This window comes from Sander vitreus, chromosome 20, assembly GCF_031162955.1.
Source record: "Sander vitreus isolate 19-12246 chromosome 20, sanVit1, whole genome shotgun sequence".
Taxonomy (NCBI): domain Eukaryota; kingdom Metazoa; phylum Chordata; class Actinopteri; order Perciformes; family Percidae; genus Sander; species Sander vitreus.
Genome location: NC_135874.1, coordinates 19,295,136 through 19,310,790, shown reverse-complemented (window position 1 = coordinate 19,310,790; position 15,655 = coordinate 19,295,136). Strand labels below are relative to the sequence as shown.

Sequence of the window (15,655 nt, the reverse complement as noted above, 5' to 3'; positions counted from 1 at the left end):
GTTTTTACGTAAAATGTAGGTTTTACCTCAGGCTGTGAAATGCTCTGACATATTCTTTCTCCCTCTCTCTATGCTGTGCTTTAAGAAAACAAGTAAACAATACACTTATTTTGTTGTTTTTAGCAAACATTTCAGACAGGAGTAAATGTATGTAAGTGCATTTCTAGGAGACTATCTTCAGCAGCAGATGTGGTGTGTGTTAATAATATTTTTGTAATCGTTTTTGGAAAACAATAGGGGTATTGCAATGTAGCAGGAAAAAGAAACCGGTTTAAACTGTGTTTAGTTCAGTAACTCTTGTCACAATGGTTATAATTCACTTCTGTTTGCTGTTTGATGACGTAAGCAATGAAATGCATTTAAACCAAATACGTTTGTTTTTTTTTTTTTTTTTTTTATTAAAAATGTTGGCAAGGGAGATATTTTTAGTAGAGGAAATATGTTTCTCTATACAAGGTTCTGAAAGAAAGACTTAAAGAAAATGTGGTTTACATTTTTTTTTTTTTTTCCATCAACAATGTCACATCAATATGTTCAAAATGAAACTCAGGACATTTACATATGTATGAAGTACTGCAGTGAAACATTTGCACATTTTTAAGCAACAATTAAAAAAACTGTAGACCCAGATCCATCCATTTGTAATCCGATCCAATGTCATTTCATTCTTAGTACTTTTTAAGAAAATAGTTTTTTGCGTTACAGTAGTTATTTTTGCGAAATAGAACAAAAACCAAATGAAGCTGAATCTTAAAACAGCAACACTTTATATTTTCACTTTTGGAGTCACAGAAGTACAGTGTGACGCATCAGAGGCTGCGGCTACAGATGAGTCATACTTGTTTCTATCACAGCTGTCTCCCTGCCAGCCGGTCACTGCAGGAGCTGCCAAGCAGTGTCACTGTGTTTCCTGAATGCGACGGTGTCACACTAATAGCCCTTCAGACTCTGATAAAGGCATACATATAACTGACGAGCTTGATTTACTGGAACGATGACCTCAATCAGATCTACTCTCACCTTCACATGACAGGACAAAATAGAAGAAGTAGCCTACTGCAATACAACTGTAAGTGTCATTGTCAGGAAGTGGTTTGACATCATCCTTTTGTTTGTAACACTGTTGTTTAATCTATGCGTTGCAGGCAGAAAAGGCTGAAGGCTACATTGACCTCGCCAACTTCATGATCGACAGAGCCATAGAGTGCAAGAAGAAACAGTAAGCTCATAGTTTAGTTTCTGGTTCATCTCAATCAGATAATCAGATAAGACACACCACCAGTGGTTTGAATTAAAAAAGGAACTACATCTGATGTGGGACTTTAATGACATAGAAATTTCTCCCAAACACAGTGAAAGGAACAGTATAGTCTTGAAACAATCTAAAAAATGGTCAATTATGTAGAATAAACATAGTTTAACTCAAAGTTTACATAAATTCCAGTAGAGTCCTTTTCTCATTCTGTCTTAACTGCTTTCTGTTTACTTTTCCTCACGCAGTGCGTTCAAAGCGTGCCACCCACACGTCATGATGTTTTATTTTGCTGCTGAGACCCACGAGGAGATGAACTTGTAAGTCACATGAAAGTACAACATTGTATCTATTTCTCGAAGGGTGTTTTTTGAAAAAAGTCTTTGTCTTGTTCTGTCAAATGTTATTGAGTTGAAGGTTCGTTTTCTTTTTCAGATGGTTGAATAAGCTTGGGCTAGCCGCCATTCACTATGAGCCAACAGAAAGAAACACTGCCGTCGGTGAGCATCCACGTCAATCAGAAATGTATAACTAATACATCTATAACTAAGAAAGCAGCCCTGTTCTTAGCTTGACAAAAAAAATGCTTTTTTTTAATTTAATGGGATTGGTTTTTGGAATGATTTCATGAGAGTTCAGTTTCTCTGCTTAGATTGATTCTAAAGTTAAATATCTTCTTCTAGATTCTGGTTGTATGTGTTATGTTATATATTGTTATATATATTGTGTGTGTGTGTGTGTGTGTGTGTCCCAGTGTCCCATGCAGAGTGTTATAGTGAAGCCAGTGACCATGAAGAAGCTGAAAGCACAGAGATTCCCCCTCCACCATACTCTGAACAAACCCTGCGGGACTCCGTGGATGCGTCCGGTCCACCTGGAAGCACACATCAGGTCAGTCATGTCTGTTCTACAAACAGTCGACCACCGCACCATCAGTCACATCTGTGTTTATTCTTGCGGAGCTGGTCATTTGGTTTTAAAATGCACACGATTTCTTTCTTTCCATATGTAATAAAACTGCCGTATTCGACTGAACAAAACCCTTTTTTGTTAATTTATGGTGCAGTATTATGTCTGACCATAGTGCATTTGTCTTTCAGGGTACCCTTCCACCCCCCTACTCCTCCGCAGTCCCCAGCGAAGCCAACGGTTCGCTCTCGTCTCCCGTCAGTACGATGACATCACAGAGCTCCACCTCCTCGCTCGCCAAGCACCGGCAGTCCTGGTTGGACCTGGTCTCGCAGGCATCCCCTCCCACTGGGGAAACAGCAGTGGTGTGCTCAGTTCAAATACACTCACATCGACCTCCGCAGGAGGAAACGGAAGACGAGGATGACCCCCAGGCGTTGGAGAGCTCGCCTCACCCGGACCCTCCGGAAGCGGGATCCAGTGAGGAAAGCCCTGCTGCGGAGGGGGAGTCACAGGAGGTTGGTTCAGGTGCTAAAAATGAAGGTGAGACTTTATTTTACTCCTTTGATTGGCAGTTGTTTTGTGTTTGATCAAACTTTCATTTTAAATAAAGGAGACTGCAAATAATAATATCTGCTTTATCATTTCCACTCGTAAGGAAACATGATAGCAGAGAGCATTTCCTGTTTTTTTTAAAACTGGTTAAAATCTTTGCTCAAAGGAAGATATGTCAGTTAATGCATTTGCTGGCACATTTTATTATATTTAATATATGTTGTACCCTGTCTCCTTTGTCTGTGACCTATCTGTGTTTTGTTAAGCAGTGTTATATTTTTGATCAGGCACCAATGCATGTTGCTGTCTCTGTGACTTGAGGAACCTTTCATCCCTGCAGAACATGTAGTTACTCAATGAAATCTTTGTTATGTGTATGGTGATGATACAATATTACCTAATCTTGTTGCAGGGGGTCATGGGAACAGTTCAGATGAGATGGAGAAGCTGTATATTCGTCTAAAAGAGGCCAGCCTCTCGCCAATAGGAGATCGTAAACCATCCACGAAAAGGGAATTTAGGGCCTCCTTCATAAAACGCTGTAAAAACAACACTGTCAATGATAAATTGCACCTTATCAGGACTCTGAACAGCACATTAAAGGTACATATTTTGTTTTTCCACTTTTTATTTTATACTACACGGTTACAGTACATCTAGTGTGTGAATTGCACAAGTATGGTGAGTCTTTAGATTTGGAGAGCTGCAATTATAACATTTTTCTCTCTTCTTTTCTGCTGCAGTCAAAAGAGGCAGACCTACAGGCAATAGAGCAGGTGTTGTCGGACCCGGGGCTTACCTCAGGCAAGTTCAGAGAGTGGAAGGAGGCCAATGTACCATTAGTGCAGGAGATCTGTGTTAAACAGGACCAGCAGGTGGCATCAAAGGCCACAAAAGCTGCAGCATCAGTCATTGCTGCTCCAGTGGTTGAGACCAGTTTATAAAGACTTCTCATGACTGGTGTCTGGACTTGGAGGACCTTTACATTTACACACTTTGGACACACCCACTGCTGTTTTCAATTGAGACTACTGTTCCATATCAGCTATTCAACAAGTAACTGGATCAATGAAGAAGAGTGTTTTTAGTTCCTAAATGGAGATGATGCAGACATTATATGATTAGCAGGTCACATTAAAATGTGAAATGTGTCTTAGTATTACTTTTACTGTTTGTTTTGTAAGATCAAATTTTACAAGTGATTGTTTTATGTTGTAATTTTATAAATCTATGCATAAATTGTTTTAATATTTGGAATGATGGAGTATATATAGTTTATATATTATAGTAGTTTCCATCTACTTGATTGATCTGATTTAATCAGTGAACACATTTAAACTGTTTTCAGTCAATTATTGGTGCCATGCACCATCACTGCCTGTTACACGTTTTTTACAGCAACTGTTTTGAATGATTGGTGTGTTTGTTCAGCCAAGAAATTATATCATCATGCTTCATCATACTACATCATTAAGACTTTCCAAACTGAACACCAGGCCATGCACTAACTGAATAAATGTTGGTCACAAGTCATGATAATTTCAGATTTTAATTTTAAGAGTCAAAAGTGTCAAATCATTGTTACTGCAATGTCATTTAAAGCCAAGACATACGAAATCACATCAGTTTCAGAAGAAAATGCTATGTAATTATGTATTCTACTTAACCAAAGCATACTATTTTTAGATGATGAATTCCAACCTTAATGCAAACATGCTTTGTACGTTTTTGACAACAAGCACTGACAGTAACAGACAACTTAATTAAAATGTTATTGCAAATGTGAAAAATACTTTATTAATAAACAATGGTATGCAGGCTATTGGACCTAAGGCAGGATGTAGCAGTATTCGTTTGCATTTATACACAGGATGCATGGTGGATAATTCTCAGGGAAAAAAATCTAATATTGTTCCTGAAGGCAGACCACCCCAGGCCCTAATAAACAAGGTCAACAGACCCACATAAGCAGATAATTATGAGGTCATTCAGATACAGACATCAGGCATAATGTGACTGTGCACACTGGAGCACAGCCACAGCTCCAGAAAGCAACATGTTTAGGAATGGCCAGCAGGGTCATCTGACATCAACACCTACTGGTAGAGGCTCAACCAAGCTGAATTATGTTTGTGCATGTTAAATTTTAACTTGGTGTAAATATTTGTACATGGATGTGTGATGTTAAATATCTTTGATATCGATTCTGAAAGTCAGTGTGCTTGTTTGTATACAGGGAAATAAAGTGTTTTCTCAAGAATGAACATTTTCCACTTTATTTATGTGGTCAATGTCACCAAAGATGAGATGTGTTTGTGTAGACATTTTGGTACTATTTGTAGTGTCCCGAAACTGACGCTAGGAGTCGTCGGTCTCTCTGCAGATTTCCTATTGAGGTTATGCGCCATATTGGCAGTCTCCTCCATCTCACTACACGTCGAGCATGCATGTCTCTAACCGGTTATTGAGGAGATATCTGTAAATATTTACAGTCAACTGCGAACAAAACTATGGAGGCCGTCAAACACTTTAACAATGAGGTTTGTTTGAAACCCTTGCACAATTCTGAACACATTGATAGTAGAAAATGTTGTCTTATTCACATTTGCGGTAGCTAGTATGCTAACTTTAGCATCAAATAGGAGAGGAGGGTAGTCTCACACAAGGCCGCTGTCTGCACAACAATACAGCGACAACGTTTAATTATTCTGTGTCTAATTCATGTTGACTGTACTGTTAAGAGATTCTATTTAACACATCTCGTGTTTGGTTGCAAGTCTATGAGCAAATATTTTCCACAGACTGGTGCTAACGGTAACTAACTAGCTAGCTAGCTAACGTAAGCTAGCTACAAGTTAGCAAAACCGCCTCAGTTGCGAGATAACTTGGTGAGCTAACTAGCTAATATGGACGTGGGTAAAATACTTCGCAGTCACTGCCTTTTTGCCAAATAATTATTTCCATGCAATTCTAGCCGAATTAGCGTTAGCTTCCTAGTGTAACGTAACTGTTGCACAGAATATAAAACTAACCTTATTTGAGCTAAGCTAGTGCTAGTCGCGCTAGCGCACCCATTTGTCGTCATTGACAAACGTTATTATGCCAATAGACTTAAGTGTTCATTCAAGCTCGATCCGGCGATTCGCCGCAGGCTTGTGCAGCGGTGGGAGGATCAATTAAGTTTGTGTGACGTCCTGTTGTGTTCTTTAACCCCCCAATGTAGCTAGCTAGCTAGGACAAGTAACGTATAATTTCACAATTAATGTTTTCCGTCAGATCATTTTATGTGATCGATATTTCCGAACGCACTTGAAGGCAGCTTAATTTCACAGAGAAAGAAACAAGATCTGCGACTGTGCTTTGTGCTGGAGCTTGTTTTAGGAAACAATCAGCTGTTACACAAACGCATTGACAGTGAAGTGCCTGTATATAATTTTTTTTACCGTGATGTTTTTTTAAACTCTCTATTGGCAGCGATAGAGACAGTGATGTTTACTGTTAACTGTATGAGACTCTCACACCGCCTCAAAACAGATTGCCAAGTCTGATTGGCGGTTACGTTATTGGCCACTGCAGCGTGACGTCAGGTTGCGTTTCTTTCTAGCTTGCAGACTAGAGGCATGATGCTTTGGACTACTGCTTGTTCATATAACTGTTAGTCGTTTAAAGACTATTAACAGAACATTTTACTAGTAACATTTAATGACAAAATATGTTCTCTGTTGTCTCATTTCATTTTTCAGCTGTACTCATTGAACGAGTACAAGCCGCCAATCTCCAAGGCCAAGATGACCCAGATCACCAAGTCTGGAATCAAAGCTATAAAAGTAAGTATGTAGTGTTAAAGGATGAGGCAGGTAATAGGGAATAAAGAAATGCTCTCAAATTATTAAGTTAAGAAAAATATATATGCATAACCATCCAGCTATGGGCATTATTTTTCTAGTTTTCATGTTTAAACCTAGGTAAAATTACTCGAGAGAAAAAGCAGGTTCACAACTTTTTTTCAGTATGTAGTAAGACAGTAAAGGCATCCATTTCTGTTTTTGTGTAATAAATTAGAAGACAGTAAGCAAAATGTTAAACAGATATTGCCATTTTATTCCCAACAAAGAACGCGTTTAAGCCACAAACTGCATTACCATATGTCACAAGGTTTTTTAAACATCATTCAAACAACATCTAAATACTACCTTTTATAACGGCCAATTTGTAGTTGCTGAAATACAAAATACTAAACTCAAGCTAACATGGAAACAAAGATAAAAATGCAAATGTAGACTCTGTGGGGTGATGTCAATTATACAACACTAAAATTATTATGCTAGTGGCGGTATGCCCTCATAGTACTTTACAAGCTGCTGATCTCCTTATCGCAATGATTTGATCCATTATAAATCTATGTCAGCTCAGATAAACTCATCCACATAACCTAGTGCATTGTTTTTGACAATTTTATCCTTGTGAATACTTGTGTACAATATCTAGGAAATAATAATTCAGTTTTTTTTTTTAATAACAGCTAAATAATGCAGCCTCGTAAGAGACTGTGAAGGGCTCGTTTAACAACACATCAAGTATTGATGACTATTTCCTTTCACAAATACAGTACCAGTCAAAAGTTTGGACACACTTTCTCATTCACTGATTGCATAACCTAAAAGTAGTACAAATGCATCTGTTGTTCTTCAAATACCTCTTTGTTTTATGTGAAGCCTTGAGACTGAAACTCATGTCACACCAGCATGTAGATAGTAGGTTTACAAATAAGGCAGGCAGTGAGAAAGCGTTGTTGGGTTAGTGGAAGGAATTTAGATCAGAGGCAAAACGAGCAAGGAAGCCAAACATGTAAGCATGATGCATGTTAGTCTATGTACTGTATGTTTTTCTCAATACTCAAGTTCCATATGGGACACCCATAATATGCTAGGGCTGCTCGATTATGGCGAAAATCATAAGCACGATTATTTTAGTCAGTTTTAAGATCACGATTATTTAACACGATTACTCTTTGACTTTGGAAACATCATGCAATTATTGAACTTTACAGTGGATTTTCTAGAACTTCAAATATGATTCAATTGGAAAAAAGAGAGAAATGCGAAATTATAAAAACTATTTATAATGCAAGACAAAACGAGTACATCATTGTGAAACTGAATGCGACACAATAGTTTTATCTCAATTGTCTTGTTTTCATAATCGTTGGAAGCCAAAATCATAATTAAAAATAAAATGTGATTAATCACCCAGCCCTATACTATGCCGTACAATGAGAATAGCCCATCATGTTGGCGCTGCACAAACAGTGTTTCATACAACTGGACTAACAACAAATTTTGCTTACCTCAGATAATATGCGTTGGGGGTATTAGGTAGAGGGGCTGCAGCAGGATTGAGATCCTGTGGGACTTCATATTAACTATGGCGTGTTGCCTTATCAGTGCATCGTGATGCAGTTGAAGGCTCAGATCACTCTGAAAAGTCTGGCATATTCACATGCTGGAAGATCTAACATTTGGCACTTAAGAGTCTGCTGCTGCACAAAAATCTTTTGTAAGCTATGCTGTTGTAGAAAATCAGAAATAAACTAAAGTGGATGATGCCAAAAGGAAATTTGAACTTGCATTAAATGGCATTATTATTTTGCACCACAAGTATAAATCCCTTAGCTTTAGTTATAGCAAAAGGCCATTTTCACAGCAGACATTTTGACTATTCATTGTAAGAAAAGCACAGATGTTTTTAATACCATGAATAGATCGCAGCAATTGCTGAAGTGTCTAACTAGGTCAGGACAGGGTGACAGTGAGCCAGCATGCACAATACCAGGACCCTGAAACCAAGTGGCTAAATTGATTTCACCTGTGCTTTTCCTACTGTGACATGTCAAATCTCAGTGCTTCTTTCTAATGTTTGAACACATTGTTTCGAATGAGTTTGACGTGAGCTACTGCTCTGATTGGAAGCCATGTTAGAGGCTCAATTTTATGTTCGAGCTGATTGGTTGATTTCACAATGGCCAATTGTATCAACATAGACAAAAGAATAACAGTGGAATTAATTGTACATGTGACTGCTACCATTTGGTGGTAAAAATATTTTAAACTGGAACGGTATGACTAGATGCTTTTCACCCGTTAATTTGCAAGTATTTTAACTACGTGTCTACAGAGCAGCAGCTTCAGTCCTCTGCCAGTGTCTACATTGGACACACTCAAGGGAGTGACACACCAACCCGATAATCGGCCGTCCGACAGTCTGGCGAGGTCAGTGACTCGAGTCTGTTCGGTGTGTTCCGTGCCATCGTCCGTCCGAGGAGCTGTCAGCCTTCGTTTTTGCTGACCTGACATGTTGCGTCGGAGGGCGGGCATTTGGACTCCATGACCAATCTGATTGGTGGAGTGCTAACCCAGAAAGGACGAGCGGGATGAGCGTGACCAAGCCTCTCAAAATCTGACAAATGTCAATCTGAAATTAAGACAGATTCAGTAACTGCATGGCCTATTTCTCGCTTAAATTTTTTACAGAAACACGTTTCGGTGAACTATCTTCGTAAAATATGAGATCGTATTCTGAACGAGCCGCCATTATGCCCGGTTGACAATACAGATTAGCGCTGCCTGCTGTTATGGAGACGTATTACACGCTCAAGTCGGCGTCGCTTCGGTGTGTTCTGAGGCACTTTTTGGACCTTGGGGAGCCGACTGATCAGTCCAACTGCAACAGTCGGCCGTCGGGTTAGTGTGTCAGGGGCTTCAGTCACTGCTGTGTGGTCAGCCATGTTTTGGTAGCACTCTGTAGTTACGCTAGTAAAATAGAAGAAACTGGACTTGAAGCCTTAGAAGACCCTTGGGGTCATGGATACGCATGTAAATCGAGCCATTACGTGACCTGTGTGGACAGCTGCTGAAACGCGCCTTTTGTAGACAGCCTTACCATCATTGGCAATGGCTGCTTCTTATAGAATAACAACAAATGGAAAAAAAACCCAGTCATCAGTTTATGGTTTGAATGTTGTGTTAATGAGTAATAATGTTTCAAAGATCCTAAAAATGTAGTTGCTAGTCAATGGTCTGCCCTTTTGAATCTTGCTAATGGTCTGAAAATGCTACCCAACTGAGGAACCAATTTCTACGTTAGATTAAACCAAAAAACTCAAAAGTGCTGCTCTACTTTCTTAATAATAGTTGTCCAAGGATCACCTGTCGAAGGTAGATTTTAATATTTTGGTTGCTTCACCTTTTTATTTCCTGTCTAAAATTCTCAGTAGTTAACACAGAAATGTGAGACACAATTACATGGAGTCAGTAACCACACACACCAATGTATGAGCCATAACTCGATCATTTGTAGGCACATAGAAACATTTTTCCTAAACAGTGACATAACTAGGGTTTGTTTAAAAGGATAGTGATTTTAATAGAGGCCCACATCATAAGATCTTCTAATATTGCACTCACCTGCAATAAAAACTATCTTAATGAAATCCTGCTTCCTTTTTTTATTTAGTTTTATATATGTGATTTTTAAAAGATTACAGTCAATTTTCCTTTTTAAATCAAGATTTGTCTCTATTTTGCCAAAAAGACCCTCTCTGTAATTTGTCCCCTTTGTTGACACTACATTACACTAATGGCTGGTTTCCTAAAACCTGGGCCTATTAAAAGCCTGTCAGAGAAAAGGCTGATCAACGAACACTGACCAAGTCCCTATGACCGTCTGTGGTTATAGTTCACCTCAAATGCAAAACTACTCAGCATTTTCTTCTGAGATGCTAAAGCGATGCAGGCTGAGAGTGAAGACATTTTGCTTAACGAAAGTATATCATATTTTTTTATTATTAATACTTTATGTGAATTATTTATTTATTATGTGAATTAATTGAAGATGTCAAGGCCTGACAGCACAAGTCCAGGACACCAGTCTTTAACGATAACTCTGATAATTTGTTTCCTTGTCCTGTTTGTACTCTTGCTTCTAAAGGAACTGATGTGCTTTTGGTGTTACTGTGCCTTATGTTGCTTGTAAATAACACCCGTTTCCCCTTCCCTCAGCAGCTCTCCCAGCTCCCCCAAAGCACTGAAAGTGAAGCAGGAGGATGGGGTGGAGAGAGTTACAAAGAGATAAGAAAATCCCTAACCAGCTTAGGTAGGAGTATGGGTTGTTTCACAAGGAAGATGGAAGAAGACTAAAATAATTTAAAACCTAATTTGCTCGCACACACCCAGACAAGCGGGGGGTTTGCTGTTGCCACTGTGGGCTATACTCCCCCTCTGGTTATCATGCATTGGTCGATGTTGGCTTTATGCTCTGATTGTGTTGGAAGTTGAAGGTGCAGTCTTGTTCATTCTTCTTCTTTTGTCTCATGACAAAATTTGTGTTGTGGTCTAATTGATGCACCTTACTTTCTTGAAGTCAGAACATTTCCTCAGTCGCTTCATACTGCATACTGATGGAGCTTGAGCATTCATTAGTTGGTGCTGGGTTTAAATTCAGGAGTTGTGAGGATGCAAATGGACAAGTTGCCATTGGTGATTTATAAAATGTTGACGTTTGGATCCAAATTCTTTTAAAGTGCTGCTTCATCACTGAACACACAGTTTCAGTAATTCAGCATTAATCCTCCACACAACGGATAGCACATATATACACTTTATTTCACATGGCATAGGCTTATGAGGGTGGACTGGTTTAAGATGGATGTTATTTTTGAGGTTTCTTCATGAAACACACCTTGTGCGGAATTTTTAAGTCATTCAAGAGTAAGGCACTGCTAGTATCACATTAATATGACAATATTTATTAACATGGTAATTTCATTCCCTGAGGGTTGTATGTTTCACAGTGCATAAGTCCTGGATGTTTGTTTTGACAGAGTAGCAGTGATGCAGAGTTAATGTCTTCTGCACACACAGTGTGGATGTGTTTTTCATATTGGCATATATGTTGTGAAACGAGTGGAAGATGTCAAATCTGCTGATCCGGTTTTGGTATTTAAGACACATTTTCAGGTGCTGAATAAATTATTGCTGTCACACAAAAAAAAAAATTCAGTTTGAATGAATGAGTGAATGCAACCTATGTAGCCTAATCCTAAAGTATATTGTAGAACTGATGTGGTTCCCATTCACTCACTGTGCCTCACACGAGTGACAAGCTAACAAATGACTTTAGATTCTGCATAAAAAGGCAACAAAGGAAGTTAAACATATCTCCAAAGTTTTACTTTAAACAAACCGTTTTATTTTAATAACACTATGCCGAAGAGTTGGTGTGGTTTGTTGCACCAACAATACATCCGAAAATGCTGATCAACGATGTTTTGGGATTTTTTGGCTATGGACCAGACAGACATCGCGTCATTGCCAAGGCTCCCTTTTGGGGGAAAGAATCGCTCTGTCACATCAGGAGAGAAACAGGAAAATGCCAAAAAGCTGTTGTGTAGTGGTTTAACCAAGACTTTCACACCTAGTTGGGGGCTCATAAGATACATGAACATGAATATTCACAGTCAGTGTGGTAAATCGCTAAATTATGGTGGTGACAGTTACTACTGATGGATAGCTAATATTAAAGTGGGAGGCTGCTACATATACAGTAGTAGTAGCATCAGACTGTTGTCAACTGAATCTCAGCCTAGAGGTGACAGAAAACTTGGCTAGTAATAACATGTTGACGCCTAACAATACTGATTCAATCAAATATGTATAGCACGGCGTCAGACTGTGACCAAAATGGTCATATTTTGCAACCATTTTTTGAGCAAAATATGTTTTACAACTACTCGCGCATGTGCGACCTGCAAATTTTATGACTTTTTTTTTAATTCCATGTTGAAAAAGGAGGAGAGAGAGTCTGCCAGAGTTGGCCAATGTGTGTGAGAAGGGGAGGGTCTGTGAGTGATTAGTGATCTACATTTGTGTGTCTCGCTTACATGCCTTCAAACTCATCGTCCGCACATGCTGTTGCACAGCACTGTTGTTACATGTTTCCGTGAAAATCATGATGTTGCAGTCCAAAATACATTTACGAGTGGTGATTCGCAGCCGGAAATCATCCATTTTGTTTGCTAAAGAGCGTACATTGGCGAGGAAAATGCTGCGTTAGCCATCCTCGCTTCATCCCACTTCGTTTATGGTCTCAACTCGGCTTGTGTGCACTTCCAGTCAGTGGAGCTTTGTTGATAGACCTCGGCAGTGCTGTTTCAGCTCGTCACAAAATCAACCGCATTTTTACTCAGTGTTGTCTCAATATCAAAAAGAGAGTATTTTATTTCAACACCACTACTGCGGGATATCACTTTATTGCCTGTGCATTCACTGATTTATTTGCATTTTTACATTAATGCTAATTTCAGTCGACATTTGCTACATGCTACGATACCGCTCCCTCACAGAGAAGTAGAAATGTGACAGCAGAGAGCGGAGACTGCTTCTATGGTAGAAAAATACATATAGGCTGCTAAATGTATAACTATTTACCTCGTAAAAACAAATAGTGCTTGTGTGAGTGTCGTGAGCTCCTCTCTATCTCTGACTTGCTCATCACAGTTTCTTTCCCACACTGGATGTTAGTTAGATACTCCCCTTTCCATGGAAGTTTAATCTCTTTGGATATGATTGCTATTTCAGTGTTAAAAAAAAAAGACACAGAGGAGGGAAGGAGAGCCTGTCTGAGGCAGAGGCAATAATACAGTACATTGACAGTAATAGTATTTTATTTTTTTTTTTACATTTCTGAATGTGCATTTGTTAAGCACCATTCAATTAAGATGTGACTGTGAACTAAAATAAGACAGCAGATTGTAGTTTCTGTATTTAGTACCAAAGCATTTATCAGTAATACAGTTAAAATGGGGGAAATGTGAAAAATTGCATTGCAGATCGATTAAAGGTTTGCACTCCTAAGTTTTCTGCCTGTGCCCCTAAACAGTGCTCCTAGTAAAAAAAGTTAGTCTGGAGCCCTGTATAGATGTCCAGAGAAGCAATATCCAGCCACTGGTTTGGGTTAGTGAGGTTAGGTGATAAACCTCTATATATATATATATATATATATATATATATATATATATATATATATATATATATATATTATTTTTTTATTTATATATATTTTAAAGTCCTCATATTATGCTTTTTGGCTTTTCCCCCTTTCCTTTATTGTGTCATATCTTTTTTGTGCATGTTATAGGTTTACAAAGGGAAAAAGCCCAAAGGCACTTACCATCTCCAACAGAAAACACTGTTCACAAACTGCTCCAAACAGCTCTATTCTACTCCCTACTTCCGTGACAAACGTGCATCACTTTGTAACACACGTTATAATGCTCGCCTAGCTGCTAGCGTGGCAAGCCCTCATACTGTGCTTCTGACTGGCTGGTAGTCCTTACCTAGGTACTGTGCATGTGCAACTCCCAACAAAGATGGAACAGAAGTGAGATGCCTCACTCTGTAGCTAAAACAGAGAGCTCAACACACAGGGTGAAAAGAGGAGCTGTTTTTTTTTTTTTTTTTTTTAATTAAACCATGTAAACCTATCCTGGTACAACCTCTGAATACAATTATGAACCTGAAAATGAGCATAATATGAGCACTTTAAGGTATCACGAAGCCTCAGGTTCAGGCAAGGTCACAAAATAATTCTTAGACATGTCTATAACAAGAAATAAATGCATAGAATACGTCAAATTATATTGATTTATAGGGTCTTCAGTGTTCTATCCCCCAAAAACGAGCGCGGTCTTGATCTTTTGCTAAGTACCCCTTTGTGCCACTCAGATGTATATTGTGTCTGTTGAAATATGTGACCTCAGACGCAGTTCCTATTAACCGCTTTTCAGCTGAAGATGGCGGTCTCTTTTCTTTTTGTGTGCTGTGTGTCCGGTCCGTACTGTATGTATCTTCCCTCTTTTCTGCAAACGGAAAGATGAAGGCTGTGATAATAACAATCGTGAAAACAGTCTTATGTGGCTTGAATGATTTATACTTGTTGCTTCCCTGAATAGTTTGTCAAAATGTCACAACTCTCCACCATTGACATCCACTCAGTGGAAGTTATAATAATTCGGTTTGTCACTTTTTATTGTTGGCTTGATACCTTTTTATAGTAAGACACAGGGCTTAACGGTAACTTTTTTCCCAAGGAGCACATTGAAAAATTTGAAAAAGAACTTATGGGGTGCAATGAAAATGTAGAATAATGTGTATATCTTTAATGAAAGGGAAAAGAGGAGACATTTACAACGAAAATTATTTAATTTATTTGAATACAAAAAGTAGACTAGGTTTTTAAATGAGAGAGAGAGATTACTAGGGATGTAACGGTGAATCGGCACTGCCGCTATTGAGTAAGTGACAGGACTTAGTGTTTGGGTCTTGCTCCGTAAGCTTGTGTTGCGTTGCCTTCACTATCTAGTGTTTCTTCTTTCTTTTAAGATAATTTTTTGGGCATTTTAGGCCTTTATTTGCATAGGACAGCTTACACTTGAAAGGGGAGAGAGAGGGGGAATGACATGCAGCTGCGTCAAGGAGTGAACTTGTCTCGTATTACCATTAACGAATTTAACACTTCAGCAGAGGTGGCAGAGTGGCTTAGTGGCTTGACAGTTAACGTTGAAGTATGGATTTAATTTGCGGGGGTATTTTGTCGACGGTAATGTTATTAGTGTTATAAGTTAGCAGCACACTTAATTAATGGACCCAGGGTGAGCCGGATGAAAACGGCTGTCTTTGCCCGGTTCAGCTCCAAGATAGTCTCGCATCGCACTGCCAGACCTATCTGCACAGCGCTGTGGAGGAAGCTCCGAGATTAAGTTATGTTCTGCCTCTGTTCAGAAGTGGTGAATTCACAGCTCACAGCAACTTAATACGATATAGTGTCTGGCTTTTGTTTTGAAATTTAGTGTTGGCAAATGGCTTTTTATTGAGTTTCAGTGTC

The 15,655-nt window shown here is 38.8% G+C and overlaps 2 protein-coding genes across 4 annotated transcripts in view; both read left to right on the top strand.

The window, feature by feature from the left end:
• cnksr3 (cnksr family member 3) overlaps positions 1 to 4,980 on the top strand; it is a 50,082-nt gene extending 45,102 nt beyond the window's left edge. For all 3 annotated transcript variants that reach the window (XM_078276932.1, XM_078276934.1, XM_078276935.1), the window contains 7 exons: positions 1,146 to 1,219; positions 1,501 to 1,572; positions 1,688 to 1,752; positions 2,007 to 2,143; positions 2,353 to 2,704; positions 3,129 to 3,319; positions 3,460 to 4,980. In XM_078276932.1, the coding sequence (XP_078133058.1) occupies positions 1,146 to 1,219; positions 1,501 to 1,572; positions 1,688 to 1,752; positions 2,007 to 2,143; positions 2,353 to 2,704; positions 3,129 to 3,319; positions 3,460 to 3,660 (1,092 nt within the window). In that variant the 3' untranslated portion in view covers positions 3,661 to 4,980. The remainder of the gene's footprint in view (positions 1 to 1,145; positions 1,220 to 1,500; positions 1,573 to 1,687; positions 1,753 to 2,006; positions 2,144 to 2,352; positions 2,705 to 3,128; positions 3,320 to 3,459) is intronic.
• A 143-nt stretch (positions 4,981 to 5,123) lies between these two features.
• The window catches only part of scaf8 (SR-related CTD-associated factor 8), a 35,380-nt gene continuing 24,848 nt past the window's right edge, over positions 5,124 to 15,655 (top strand). The window contains exons 1-2 of the mRNA XM_078277210.1: positions 5,124 to 5,256; positions 6,460 to 6,543. Of these exons, the coding sequence (XP_078133336.1) occupies positions 5,227 to 5,256; positions 6,460 to 6,543 (114 nt within the window). The 5' untranslated portion in view covers positions 5,124 to 5,226. The remainder of the gene's footprint in view (positions 5,257 to 6,459; positions 6,544 to 15,655) is intronic.